Below are 15,626 nucleotides of genomic sequence, written 5' to 3' on the forward strand. Positions count from 1 at the left end.
GTTCAAGACAAATCAAATGCATGAGCAGAGGATGGGGGAGACCTGGCTTGGCAGCGGGTGCATATGGAAAGGGCCTGGGTGTCTTAGTGGGTCACAGTGCAAAGTGAACAGTGCGAGGCAGCTGCTAAAAAAAAAAGGCAAACACAATCTTAGGCTGAATTAACAGGAGCCTGGTGTCCAACTCACACGAATGCTTCTGCTCTGTTCTGTGTTAGTCATGAGTCATTGAAGTACCCTGACTGGTTCTGGCTGCCATATTTTAAGAGCAATATTGACAAGCTGAAGTGTGTCAGGATAGTGTAGTGAGGATCAGGATAGTGTAGTGAAGAATTCAGAAAGCAAGGAGCATTGTTGAAAGAGAATGGGCATTGACTTGGCATGCTTGGCATGCAGAAGAGACAATTAAGAAGAAGCATGACAGAGGTCTTCAGAGAACTGGAAGGCTGCCATGCCAGGACACAACTTGAACCAGTGGGTGGGAAGTGCAGGAAAACAGATTCTGGATAGGCCTTAAGAAAAATGTCATATGGATGAAAGCCGTTCAGCACTGGAGCAGGCTGCCATAGGACGTGGTGACTAGTTTTCCTTTGCTGTAAGCATTTAGACAGAAGCTGAACCAGGAGCTGCAGATGCAGAAGATTTGCTGCATGTCCTAAACTAGCACCTTAGGAAGGGGATGAAACATTTTTTTCCATGCTAGTTTCCACATGAAGGGAGGGTTTTGTTTTGTTCGTTGTTTTGTTTTGATATAGACAAGCAGGGCTTTTTTTTGTCATAGAACGCACCGGAATGGTTTTCTGGCACCTTTTTTTGACGGATTTTTCCATGTGATTGTGAATCGCCCTGTCGGGCATAGCAGGCCGGCAGCAAAAAGTATTAAAATAGGGCCTGCGGGCTGCGTGTGTGTCGGCGCTGCTCGGGAGGGCGCTGTTCGGCTCGGGACGCTGCTCAGCTTGGGGTCGGTCGTGTGGTCGCCCGCTCAGTGCTTACTGCTGGCAGCGACCATTATGTTTATGTGTGTGTAGAGTGACTGACCCCAAGAGGTGAGTTCCGGCACCTTTTTTTTTTTTTTTTTTACAAAAAAAGCACTGTAGACAAGTATTCAAAAATTCAGCCCTACCTACATGCAGCATTGCTACTTCCATTTGTACAATGTGTAAAAGGCTCGTTGAATCTTCTGTCACTCTCCACCTATAAGGTTTCCCTGGACAGAATGCCTGACTGCCTCAGGTCTCCTGCCACCTGTCCCGCATGCTTTTATTTACCGATTTATATTATTACTGTTATGATATTATTATGCTTATGCCTTGCTTTTTTTCTACAGTGAAACTCAAAGCAGCATTCAGAGAATTCTCAGGCAGTTTGCCTTCACCAAAACCAAATCTGCTAATCCTTGTTTTATATAATTCAGTCCCAGTTTTCGGACTCCTTCAGTTTATCTGAAATTTAGATTCTAAATGAACTAAGGAGGATTTGGCCAAAAGGAAAATTAAAGGGGACCTAATATACAGAGATGTAGAATCTCAAAATGGATCTATCTGTTGATTTGAAATTTGGCATGAAGAGAGGAATGAAGTATAAACACAAGAGGATTATTTTATAGCTAAAGAATAATGATAGTTTAAAAGATGAAATAAACTGTACCAGCAACTGACATGAAACAGAGTACCAAGAGCATCCTACTGGGTGCTGCTTATAGAAAGTGGTGCATTGTGTGTACATGTGTGTAGAGCGGTAGCTCAGTCAGGTCCACTGCTACTTAGTTCACATATTAGTTAGTCTTACATGGAGATAGCTAGGTCTCACTTCTTCTGATTAGAATATTCTTCCATAACAATTGAGGAAGAGAAAAACTCATTACATTATGAGAAATGCAAGGAAATGTCCGTGAAAAAAGCACCAAGAAACAAAAATGGCCACAGTGCTGTTACGTTGATCAACCCAGCAAGGGACATAAAGAACAGCAAATGAGATTAGCAAGGAAGGGGGCATTCTGCTGTCACTTATGCAGTAGAGCTTGAAATGCTTTTCTTTGAAATGTGCATCTAGATGTAATCTGCTGTTCAGTGAAGCTGCTTAGATGACTGACTGTAACATTCCTTCAGTATGTACAATTTGGATTTAAGATAACTTGAAAATAGGCTCCTTTGCAAATTCAGCAGCACTTGCTGTCTTTGTGGAGAAGAACCCCTCTCCAAGTATTTTGGAAATACAGCATATACCAAAACCTAACAATACATTAAGGAGAAACCATAACAATAATGATAAAATGCAGCATGCAACAGTGCTTTTGCACCAATTTTAAGCATTTGGTAGAAGAGCAGGTGTATTAGTTTTAAAACAGTAAATGTACAAACCCCAAGCAAAATATGGAACCATTAAAGTGGGGTTTAAAGTAGTTTACAGTATGGAACAAAATGAACTAGGTGCTAAATTCCCCAAATGCTTGGTTGAAACATCCACTTCCTTTTCTCTAGTGACATTCTTGCAAGTTCCACCTACCGTCCTTTAAGATGGTCTCACGCTCTGAACCATCAATTTTTTGACGTCCTATCAAAAAGCTTGTAGTGTCAGCAAAGTATATGTAATTGGTTTCTGCATGGAAGTCCAAAGCTCGAGGATTGACCAGGTTTTCTATGGGGATCATATATTCATCAGCCACTTTAGTATTCAGGTCCATTCCCCGTATGATTCCTGGGCGTCCCTTCCCATAAAACAGGAACAACTCATTCTTTGGTCCTGTGTTAGAAAGATTATAAATAATAAACCACCAATGCTGCCTCATTTCTTTACACTGAACGCTGTCACTCTTTAATTAACTGGTGCAATTAGTGATTTTTTTAAAAAAAATCAATACCGAAAATTAAGCTCTCAAATACTCTGAACATATCTAAACTCAAGCGGACTGGTTAATTGCATTATCTTAATTAAAACACAAATTACTTCTGTGACTGAGTTATATCTAATTAATCATTGCCTTTCCAGTAACAATACATGTTTTGAAAACCGAATAGATCATAGGATAACAGAGCTAGTATAAAATGGGTCTTTATATCCTTGCAAGCATTTTACAATTCATTAGGATCTATTGAATGACATAAACTCTAACAATACTGCAAACCTGAGCAAATTGGGCAGATCTTTCTGTTGAAGACAAAGCCTGAAGCAAAGCCAAGCAAAGCAGTGCATGGCAAAGTATTACACTTTCAACTATTTGAAATGCAAATAATGTGTTCTGTCAACATAAAATATAAAACATACAAATGTCAATCAGATCACTTGTTTATTTGCTAACAGTTTGGCAAATCTGTATCTAAGAACTCTGAAAATAGTACAAAGGAATCATTTTACACATAGGGCACACTTTATAAAGATTTTCCGGTATTGTTTTTAATGCCTTCCATTTAATCCTGCAAAAGTATAGTCTTATCCATGTTTAGACAGAGAAAACCTACAACCAGTCATGGGGCATTTTTTCTGTCTCGATATATATAGGAATGCACGCTTAACTTCTTCCTTTAGATCTGGTGCAACTGCAGTGATTAGGCTGTGGGACAGTCCCCCCTGTTCTCCTTTGGAAATATACCCTGAAAGACAAGGGGCCAAGCCCTTGGTACAAAAAGATTTTTAAAATGCCTTTGGGTTGAATTGATTATGCATCTTTAAGGTTTTGGCTGTTGTAATTTGTCTTTTGGTGCTTTGTGTATAAGTTTTGCTTTTAGTAGCTTATTTCCTTAAAGTTCTATTTTTCTAAATTAGCTTGAAGTTAATTGACCCAAATGCAGGCTATAATGTTTACAAAGTAAATATAAATGAGCAAATATGTCTAGTATGAACATATCTACTTGTTTAAAAAAGGTAAATGCTTCTTCAAAGCTACCTGAATGTTTTGATTTAGGAAAATATCAGGAATAAGAACTCCTGTTGTTAGCTCTGGATAAACAACATGATTCAGTGACACCTAAAATGATCTAAAATAGCTTTCCATAATTTGCCTGAGCCAAATTTAAATAGACAGCCAAGGTTCTGGGCTTCTGACATATGTATATCAAGATTCAGGAAGCATTTGAACATTTTAGGGCTAAAAGTTAATGGTGGCCAATGGCCCTTAACACAGTATGCAAAAACATTTTGTAGGATTAGGACAAAGATCATCAGGATAGCACATTGTAGAAATTATGGAAGGGTCCGTTGAAGATTTCAAAGGCTGTTTGCTGCTGTTGTTTATAACATTTCAATCACAAGACACTCTGGTATTACTGCAGGGCCAAGCCCCTGTCAGACAGATTATAAAAGGAAAACGAAACGGCATGAGTGTAACAAGGCAGGTGCATTTTGCCAAGCAGAGTCTACCAACTAACAATTGAGGGTCGTGCTGCTGCTGTTGTTGACAATGTTAATTACCACTCAGAATTCCACTCTGTAATATTAGCTGCTGGCAAAGTGTTTGATTTTAAATAACATACTTTTGCATGACCTGCCGTCGCTTCCCAAGACGAAGCCCATCCTGCAGCGACAAGTCCTGCCTTTATAACTGCTGCTGAGCAAACAGATGTGTGAGCATCCCCCTGGCATTCCATATGGGTCTAGTTCACATGCGTGGCTCCTCACTGCAACAAATGAAAAACAGCAGGTTGGGAATCCTTTAAAAGTGAGGCTGCTGTACACATCGGTATGGAAAGAGAGCTTAGGTAGAGGGACAAACATGAACGACAACACATCTCTTTCAGACTCCCAGAAGCAAAGAGCTTAAGCGTGGTGCTTAATAAAAGGGAAGCAGCAGGCAGTCCACAACTGGCATAGGGTGGATGTTTGGAGAGCATACAGCCATAACCTGGGCACTCTATTCATCACTGTTCTGATTATAAAAGCTTTCTAAAGTGGCAGACATCAGTAAGACTTCCCCCTCTTTTTCTGCAAGGCTATCCCATTTCCTCCTCCTTCTTTGAATGATAAGCATTAACTCTCTGAGGATTACTACAAAAAAATCCTGTTTGTGATTGTGTATTTTAGAGGGCTTAATAGGCTTTTCTTTCCACCAGAAGGCTATTCCTTCTGCAGTAAATCTGTCACTATTTACTTTGCTCTGATCTCACATTAGGGATTTAGGATGTACCCTAGAAGAATGGTAACACTGTTCATGAAATTGCACCCACTGCTTAGAAAAAAAAAAAAAAAGAGGGGGGACCATAGCTACAATCTCCTCTACAAAACATAGCTACAAGCTCCTCTAAATAGAAAAAAAATCTAAACATAGATGTTACAGGATACAAGCCTTCATGCACAAAGCCTGGCAATTAAGATTCCATTTAGATGGCTAAATAGGAGATGATTTTCCATGGGTTCACCTCACAACATTGTCCACCTTGCAAGCAAACCAATTCACATCCGGCTCTTACCACCTGAAAGTCCCTTCCTGGTCCCAGAATATAACAACAAAAATTGAGAGTTAACCCACAAGCTCTGCTTTTGTAGGGTCTAGCAAGAATCATGCACAATGCGAATGCTTGCATTTTGTAGCTGAAAATGATCACAAACTCTTTGATATATTGATGCATTAGGGGAAGTCTAGAAAGATAAAAGAAAGATGTACAACCATAGCCCTACATTTCCATATGCAAAATTTCTGTACACTTGGCTAATACGATAGGACCCCTGCTGCTGTTGTGTTGTTAGGTGCGGTCACATCATCTCTGACTTATGGTGACCTTATGAAGGAAAGCCCTCCAAAAGTCCTGTCAGTGACAGCTCCATTCAGCTCCTCCATGTTCAAGGCTGTGGCTTCCTTTATGGAGTCAATCCAGTCTTCCCTTTCGCCTCCTGCCTTCAACTTTCCTAACATGATTGTCTTCTCCAATGAGTCTTGCCTTCTCATGATGTGTCCAAAGTATGGCAGCCTCAGTTTTATCATTTTTGCTTCTAGGGACAGCTCTGGATTGATTTGGTCTAGGACCCACATGTTTGCCTTTCTGTCAGTTTAGGGTATTTGCAAAGCTTTGCTCCAGCAACATGTTTATAATGCACCATTTTTCTTCATACCAGCTTTCTTCACTTTCACACCCATTCATTGTGATTGGATAATCTTGAACTTGGTCTCCTTATACTTGATAAACTTTTCTAGTTCCTTCACTGCTGTCCTGCCAAGTCTCATTGGTCCTTGAATTCTTGGCTGCAGCCTTCCTTTGAACTGAGGACTGAGCCAAGGTATGTGAAATCCATACTACTGAGATAAAAATAGAATTTAAGATAGACAGTAAATAGAATATAAATTTACCAATTAAGGATGCTGATCATGAAAGAATATTGTGGTGTTTCTGCCTATTTTTTTCTGTCAGTTCTTACTCTCTTATGGATGCTAGAAGGCATCTGAGGAACCATAAGATCCATGGGATTTCCCTTTGTGAGGTCATAAGCCATGCTATGAGCTGGGAAGCAGAAAACCAAGTTGTAGTTTTTTCTTCACCAAACAACCCCTTCCCATCCAACCACCACAGAAACCTCTGTGGTGGCTTTCCTTCCTGAGTTTGATGTTGCTGCTGCAGAAGGAAAAAAAAAATGGAAGTGTTGGGGTTGGCGTGCAGAGGAGGGCAGAAGTCTATCTCAGCCTGGCAGCAAAACTCCGTTAAATGGGCTCACAGACCAACCTAGTAAGAGAACACAGGTAAGGAGGACTAAAAGTATAAATGTCCTACATTAGTGGTGTGTGCACATGTGTCCTGGCTGATCTCAGATGTGCACATGGGAGGCTACCTGTTCTGGTGACAACTGACCACCCAGGAGATAAGATTGTTTTTGAAACGGTGCAAACCCCAGCTGTGGTCCAAGGTCTGGAGATTCCACATGAGTTAGACATGGGGGAGAATGGCCCAAGGGCAGACGAGAGAACCAGTCTTCATGGCTGTGGCAATGGGGAAGAGCTGTAGCCTCCTGAGGGAGAAGATACTGAAATAGGTAGCAGTCCAGTGGGAACTCCTGGCACCTGAAAATGTAAACCCAATCACTAGATGCCATCATCAGAGAGAAGTCCAATTAGGTACACAATGGGCAGAGCAGAAGCACGCCTGCTTTCATAGCACTTGTCCCGCAAAGGAAAGCAACAACAGGGTTCATAAAGAGAGTTTTGGATAATGAATGTCAGAAAGGGTCCCACATTTCACGTTGTGTATGCTCAGAGACTCATATGGAACAATGAAGACTCTTGGCAAAAAGAAACACTAGTGAGATAGAAATTGCTTGGAGAGAGAAGCCTGGCTCACAACAATCAGAGCTCTGCAGAGCACTGGATACTTGAAAGCCTCCCTTTCGTCATTTAGGTGGCAATCTCACGAGAACACACGCTGGAGTGCCCAAATGTTCCTTTTCAAAAACAGAAATAGTAGATGAATGCCTGTTCTCATAATTTCATTTCAGAATGATTCCACAATACAGGCATAATAAAAATAAGTTATTATTTTCACAAATACATTAAGAGCATGACTTAAGGATGGCCATGGTAAATTAAAAATAAAGTCTAGTCCAGCATTCTGTTCACATAGTGTCTAACAAGCTGCCCATGGGAAATCCAGAAACAGGATATGAGGGAAGCTGCATTCTGTGGCAACAGGTGTAATTATAGCCATATTTCAGAATTCTAGATCTAGTTATCAAAAGTCTGTCATTTATTCAGGGTCTCAGGTCAGAAAGAGGATTGATTATTTTGTTATTTATTCCATTTCTATGCCACTCCATAACCCAAAGGATGGAATACAAAGGCAGCATTCATGAACAGAACTTTCTTTTGTTGCAGAGGTCGGAAGTTCTAATAGAATCCAATGCCAAATTACCATAGCTAGTTCAAGAAAACATATTAAAGCTGATCAGACATTTTCCTGTCCAAGCTCCTGATCTTGTGAGACCAGGTTGTAGCTACTCAAGTTTTAAGAACTGCCTGAGGTCAAGTTTCATTTAAACTCCCTGAGTACTGTGGGCTTGTCTAGCTTTTTAAAAAAGAAATATTTATTTACTTATTTTGTGGGCATGCCTGTGCTGACCCAAAATGTTGGCATGGCATATTTTTAATGACATGCTTTAAAAAAAAAATCTTGGCAATGTTAGAAGTTACTTTCTGTTGAATCCGTGTCACCAATAGACAGTCATGTCCATAGGAAGTGAATTGGTCTATCCAGCTTTCTAGAACTTCCTGATTTTGTTGCATTCCTCTTTGCTACTTTACAGAAAATGTGTCATGGATTTCAATGCAGAGCCAGCGGAATGAGAGAGAGAGAGGGAGAGAATGAAAGATAGACAGATTGAATAAACATTTGATGTCATTGAGTGGAGACAATCTGTAGATCCTTAACTGTTTAAACAGAGAGATGACTGAGTGATATTATTTAGTCAGTATATGCTATTTTTGTGTTAGTCTTATCTATAATGAGAATGCTGAGGGGTTTTAAAAATTGCACTCAAGACACAAAATGTAAAACTGAGAGTAACATATGTTTTACTGGAATTCTGGAAGAATAAATACAAGCCAATGTAATCCTCAACAGAAAAGGGTTTTAGAAATTAGAATCTTCAGAAGGAATTGGCTGCAGTCCATGTTTAATATGCATGCATAGAATCATAGAATCATAGAATAGCAGAGTCAGATGTTCTCATCCAAATCAAAACACAAACACATCCGGGTAGTTCAATTTAGACTGATATGCATGCTTAACAGCATTAGTCACACAGGTCAAAGCTTTGAAACAAAGCTTACTGATGATAGCCTGCTATGCTATTCTTTGTACCATTACCCAAAGGAGCAATCAAAATCCTTGAACATTGTCTGCATTCGATAATAGGCAGATTGACGTTGAACAAGCTAAAGTTAGACCTGGACAAGGTGCAGGTGCTGCTGATCAACAGAAAACCTACTCGTAGCCTAGGCTCAGGAGCCAATCTATTCTGGATGGGGTTCTGCTCCCTGTGAAAAGTCCAGTGTATTGGGGAGCTCTTTGGTTAAGTGTGGGCACAGGAGCAGCAGATGGGTTACTCTTTCTGTCACTCCTATGTCACCAATTCACTTTTTTTCTAAAGGGAGAGTCCAATTGGCTCAGGATTATGTCACTCTAAATATATGTCCAAAAATGTTTTGTTTTGGAATGAAGCAGTCTGGGCCAGCTTTTGCCAGTGGGATTGGGCAGGCTAGGAGGACGACTGGTGCTTGAGGAGGAAAAGGGGTCAACATCATTGCTGGGTTGAAAAGAAAAAGAAAGGAGGAAGAAAAGAAGGGAGGCTTGGAACCAGCAACAGGGGCTCAGGTCATCAGGTGGGGGGGGGGTGGATTGGCAGCACTTTGCCAAAAGCCCACTGGAAGTTGGCACCAGCCCTGCTTCTAGCAATTGTAGCTGTTAATCAGCCTCCTGTACATTACAGGTGCATTGTCCTCAGTATTACTTGTCCTTTCATGTCTTTCCCTTTCAAAGAAGCAGTTGATTATGAAGTGCTCACAATACTCCTGAGCTGGACACTTCATTTACTTGAGAGCTAGTATGGCCACCTGAAAACATAATTTGTAGGACTTGACCCTAAAACCCTCAGACTGAAGTTGCATCTCAGTCTCTGTAAAAATGTCTGCTAGTATTAAATGATTAGTTCACAAAGTTTTGGAGGTAAAAGCAAAGGTTATAAAGCTCATTGTGGATGTAATACATAGAAGAGCTATCATTAAGAAAAGCCTTTGGCTCAAAATATATCTTCATCTTTAGCTCACCTTTTACTGAGCCCTTTAAACATTTAGTATGGACAAATACACACAAGGTTAATGTTTCTAAAACAACAAGACATTAACAAAACCCTCCCCCCTTAAGATAAGGTAGTCTCCACAGCAAACCTCAATAAGCAAAAACATATGCATTCAGTTTAAAAGTACTGTCAAAGTATATCAAAGTATATGAAAAGATACAACAATTGCAAAAGCTGAAAGAAAACAGAAACACCCCTTCGCACACACACGACTTAATAATATATTATGTGCTGCACTTCTGGCGAGCTGCTTGGGAGGTCAGCTTGCAGCGATACACTTGTTTACAATATTCTTTATATACTGACACGAGAGATCAGAGATTCAGACTATGAAGTGTATGAATATGCCTTCATTCAATATACATCAGGATGGTGCTCCATAAAACTTCTGACAGAATGCTTTCTAAGAAAGGAGGCCTGTACAAACGGCATAGCCACGAGTCAGCTTCATCATTCAGAATGTTTATATATACTGTTTCTCACATCCAACAATTCACACATTTCCTTGTTTCTTCTTTTATTCCAGTTCATATAAAAGAAAGTCTGACTATGGGCTATGCTAAGTTAAAAAGGAATCTACCATAGCAAGTGGCAAGTTGTTCTTCCTCTGCAGTGATTAGTAAATTACTCTGTGTCCTGAGGTATTCCTGTTGTCTATCCCTGCTGCAAATCCTCGAAAGCTGATGGCGAGGCAGGACAATATAGAAGGGGACAATGCGTGGCATGTGGTAAGTTCTGCAAGATGTCGTGGAGGCAGCTGCACATTCATGTCTAGCAGGGCTCTGCATTCATTTCTACACACACATGCACAGCCATCTACTTTTCCTGCTGGACTAAATTAAAGTTTAGCACTTCATGTGGTGGCAGTTTAATGGAAATCAAGGGCACCTGTTCAATGGAAAAACAGTGGTGGGATTCACTGTCCATACAAATAGTATGCAGATAGTCATGTGAGCCAGTACTTATAACTTCACTACTTAAAATATGGAGTGCAAAACTTGCTTCTCTTTATTTTCTTAAAAAAGAAAAATTCCACAGCAGGTTGGGAAACCCAACCCTTTATTTCCAAAAATTTTCTGCTTTTCTACCATTCCATCCCAAAGCTGTCTACTGCTTTGAAATTTGCACATAAGACTGCACTTTTTAAAATGTACCCTTATTACTGCCACTACCACCACTCACACAGACTAGTAGAAAATTTGCACCCCCAGCTACCAATAAGATCCCCCCCTCCACACACACACACACACAAATTCATTTGGGTGGAATGTCAGAACGTAGGATCTAGATAATTATCTATATTACAGAATTACAGTATGTATGCTGGAGAACAAATCCATTCCACTACATTAAACTAAGATCAAATTCCCTACCATTTAAAAAAAGTTTTTAAAAATAGTTTTAAAGGACGTAGGTAGTGAAGTTTGCTGCAATATTACCTGTTGGTTGAATCCTTTTGTGGTAGATATGGATCTCTTGGGCATTTTCAAGTCTAACCAACACCTGAGTATCTGTGCCATTGAATCTGTTTATTTGTGCAACACTGAAGTTGTCTAAATTTGTTGCATACAAATAGTTTTCAAATACTGTTAACCCATAAAGACGTCTAACCTGAAGGGGACAAAATAGATAATTATATGATTTTATCACAACTTGTTCTAATCCAACAGTAATACAAGGTTGCAAACCGAAATGAATAATGGAAGTCATATTTAGAAAATCAATATTTGTTAATGAAAAACTCAGTAAGACACAAACCACAAATAGATTCTGCTTTCATTTCACTTCTACAATATAGTTCTGTTTTAAATTAACTCAGTAGAATTGCAGACAGGTTAGGTGAGAACACATGAAATGCCTTGGGGATCAGGCCAAGCACTATAAGCTCACTCCAACTGTGACAATTAATTTGGGGAAAAGTTAAACTTGAGCTTATGTCAGACATTCATCAGAAGGAAACAACAAATAAAGTAACCCAAAGAACACATTGATGGTGGCATCCTAAACCATGATGCTATACTGCACCTTCCCCCATGCTGCTGAAACTCCCATCCATCCATTTTTCACAATGAATATCCTCTACTACTAGAAAAGCTGCCTCAAATTCAGGGGAACACCTGAAGTACTCTCTGACAAAGCAGTAATCCTAGAGGCAGGGGCAAAAAGTGGGGAGGAGAAATCATTGCAAATGGGTGCAAGTTCTTAGTATACACCTAAATGGGGTTCTTTGGTTCACAGCCAGTGGCAGTTGATGGTTCTCCCTGGAAATCTAATTTTAGAACCCACTTTAAGAAAAGTAAGGCTGCTTACTGATGATCTTCAACTGGTCATCTGTGCATTCCCACATATGGACTCTGTGCCTATGTGCGGCCTGTTGCCAGGAAGATTTTCCTAACTAAGCTAATTTTTATGGGAGCCTCGGCCCTTCCTCTCCCAATATATTTATATATTTATTTATTTAAAACATTTCTATGCCACCCCATCGCAATAAGCCTCGGGGCGGCTCACAACATCAAAAACAAACAAACAAACAAACAAAACAAAACAAAAACCATACACTAAAACCCCGATACAATAAAACCCCAGTGCCATAAAACCTCAATAAAACCTCAGTGCATTCTCGGCTAAAAAAAAAAGAAGGGTTTCCACCATTTTCTCAGTTTGATCAAAATTGATGTTTTGACCTTGAAACCGGGATGGCAAGGCTGAGAAGGCTCAACCTGGTAGAGCCCAAGAAGAAGTGATAAGTGATGGATTGAGAGTTATAGAGAAAAAAACATTTAGCTGATGCCACTGATGTGAGGTTGATGGGCATGCTGTGTGAATGCGCAGATAACCACTTGAAGAACATTGGTTCCACGTAAGCATCCTAACTTCCTTTATCGTGCTCTCTGTGCATCACACATATGAGCAACTAGCAAGCTCACCTTGAAAAGGAGGAGGGAGTTGTTCTCAGAGGAGAAGGAGCTCAGCAGAAGGAACAGTCTTGCATGATGCAGACATCTAATTGGTAGTGTCAAAAAAAGGTTGCTGGGTTGGACCATGTTGCTGCCTCACATAGTGGGATGACGGCATGTAGCACTGTGGACATTGCTATTGCCCTGGGTAGAGTGTGTTCTGGATTGTTCAGGTAGGTGCAGTCCAGCAAATTGATATCTGAGTTTAATCAACTCAACAATCCAGTGAGCAAGCTGCTGAGGGCTGACTGGCTTGCCTTTGGACTGTTCGCCATAGGCCACAAAAAGTCTTTGTAATCAGTGGAGGGATTTGATATGGGACCACTGCAATAGATGGTGTTGGTGTTGAGAAGAATGCTGGAAGTACAATGTCCTGGAATAGACTGGTCAGAGGACTGCCTGTTTATGGAAAACAGGAAAAGGTAGGTTGCTCCACAGAGTGAATAGTTCACTTGCTCTTCTGGCTGATGTAATAATTACCAGAAAAGTAAGCAAAAGTCTACAATGGCCAAGACATCAAAAGGTGGTTTTATGAGTGCTTGTAGGCTCCATCCTGGTACAATAGATTGGATCAGTAGCACCACGTTCTAGAAACCTCTAAGGAACCAACAAGACAATGAATGGGAAAAGAATAGGATGGGATGATTTCAATGGGATAAGAAACCATCCGCCATCTCATGAAAAGCAGAAATTGCTGCCAAGTAGACTGTACTGAAGGATGGTTTAAAGTCTCTAGTGTGGAACTTGTGGAGGAAGCTTAGGATATAGCGGATAGATGCCCAACAAGGATCAAAGGCCTCTTCTCAGGCTAAAATTGCAAAGACATTCCATTTGGCATTGTAGGAACATCTGGTGTTCAGCTGTAGTACCTCAGCCAGTATCAACTGTATTGCAGGACTGAGAGGCATGTACAAACCAAAGTTGTAGAGGCCACATCTAGAGTCTTGTAAACCAGATGATTGCTACCATTGCTACAATGAGTCTGAGCAGCCACTTGACCTTTTGCACTGCAGTTGAAGGTTTGAGTTGGAGCTGCATTACAAGTTTGACCAGTTTCTTCACTCAAGTTATATGATATACATGCAGGCTGTGATGGAATCTGGCTTCAACACAATGTACAGGATCAACTGGGAGGGGAGAAGCACAGATTTCTCAGTTTTAATACACTACCCCAGTCTGTCCAGGGGTTAAGAAGTTTCCCCCAGTGGAGTACTGGAGCTCTTCCTGGGATGGGGTAACCAGCAGCTAGTCATCCATCTAGGGAAAAACCTGGATTCCTTGTAACCTAAGGTGGGCACATACTACAGTCATACACCTGGGGAAAACCCATAGGGCTATGGAGAGTCCAAATGGAAGGACAGTGAATTCATAGGCATCAGTCTCAATCTAGAACAGGAGGAAGGGTTGGTAGTTCAGATGAATGGAGATATGGAAGTAAGTGTCTCATAAATCAGTCAAGGTGAAGCAGTCCCCTGGGCACAACAATTGCATAAGGTTTTGTGCAAAACCATGCAGAACGTCTTACGAGGGATATAATAGTTTGTGTCTCATACGACAAGGATGGGAGAGAGGCTGCCATCCTTCTTGGAAACAGTGAAGTAGAGCAAGTAGAAATTGGAATGGGAATCAGATGGAGAAACCAGTCAGATCATGCCTTTTTCCAGTAACATGGAAACCTTTTCAGACAAAACAGGAGAGCAGGCTAAACTGCACATGTACCCAAGAGGTGGAAGGGTGTCCAATTCTATGTGGCATCTGTTCTCCACAGTAGAAAGGATCCACTGATCCATGGTTATGAAATCCCTTGCATGAAGGAAAGTGTTTCGGTGGCTTTGAGCCAAACTTGCACCAATGGCACTATGGTATCACTCCTTGGTGCCCAATGTTTTCCTGGATTGTTAGAAACAAATGGCATCCTGGTGACAAGGCTCACAAGACTGCTGTCGCTAGCACATGGAATTATGAGACTGATCCCGGCTCAGTGGAGGGCCCTCAAGGCCACTTACATGCCCAACAAAACCCAACCCATATGGTAGACTTCGCCTTCTGGATACTATCGAGTTTCTCGTCAGTTCTGGTATTGATCAGTCTTTCACCATCAAAAGGTAGATCCTCAATACAGGACCAGGTTTCTTCAGATAGGCTTGCTGCCCAGAGCCAGGTGTGTCTCCAAACTGACAGTGTGCCAACAAAGTCTCTGGAGTTGCAGACAAGTGGACAAGTGATATTATTTTGCTGCCTTGAAAGTCAAAGGGCTCCACCCGGAACACCCTACCCTGTTTGCAGTGTTGTTCCAGGCAGAAAAACAGCTAGGATGCCCATATTCTCCCATAGGAAGACCTGGTACCTTCCCATGGTTGCCTTGTAATTCAATATCTGAAGGCCCAGTTGGATCTGGTGGAGGCAGAGAAAGGGTGGTTATTGATATTCTCCATGGCTCCATTGGTCAGTAGGGAGACCAATGACAGTAGCAGGAGTCAGTGAGACATCTCTCACCATGGTGGTACAGGTCCATGGGGGGCAGCAGTGTCCAGTACAGTTCTTGAGTCCAGGCTGGTTCAGGTAATTGGTGACTTGAAGCATGGGGTGAAGCTGGAAAGAACATCCTATCCAACGGGCCTGCCACTGGACTGGACTGTAGCATTCTGGGTCACAGTTCCAGATATGGAGTCTGAGGTTGTCTTGATGGAGACAGAGGAGGAATGCGTCCAGGTGTGTGAGGCATAGAGTCTTGGATTTCTCCCTCAGAGATGGACGAGGCCGTGGTTTCATACCTAGCCATTCAGCCAATGGTGGAGCTGTTCTAGGGACTGCTGCCAGCACTAATAGCTGAGCTAGCTCTGGAAGTGTGCTTAGGACCGTTGTTGGAATGGTGGCATGGACTGATCCAAGGGATGGTGA

General features: G+C 41.3%; 1 protein-coding gene across 1 annotated transcript in view; it reads right to left on the bottom strand.

The window, feature by feature from the left end:
* Positions 1-15,626, bottom strand: part of LRP1B (LDL receptor related protein 1B) — a 730,365-nt gene that overhangs the window by 358,650 nt on the left and 356,089 nt on the right. The window contains exons 9-11 of the mRNA XM_044438491.1: positions 11,208-11,379; positions 4,467-4,610; positions 2,503-2,739 (exon numbers count right to left, since the gene is read on the bottom strand). Coding sequence (XP_044294426.1) covers positions 2,503-2,739; positions 4,467-4,610; positions 11,208-11,379 — 553 coding nt within the window. The remainder of the gene's footprint in view (positions 1-2,502; positions 2,740-4,466; positions 4,611-11,207; positions 11,380-15,626) is intronic.

Source organism: Varanus komodoensis, unplaced genomic scaffold (assembly GCF_004798865.1).
Source record: "Varanus komodoensis strain SLA01 unplaced genomic scaffold, ASM479886v1 scaffold32, whole genome shotgun sequence".
NCBI lineage: Eukaryota > Metazoa > Chordata > Lepidosauria > Squamata > Varanidae > Varanus > Varanus komodoensis.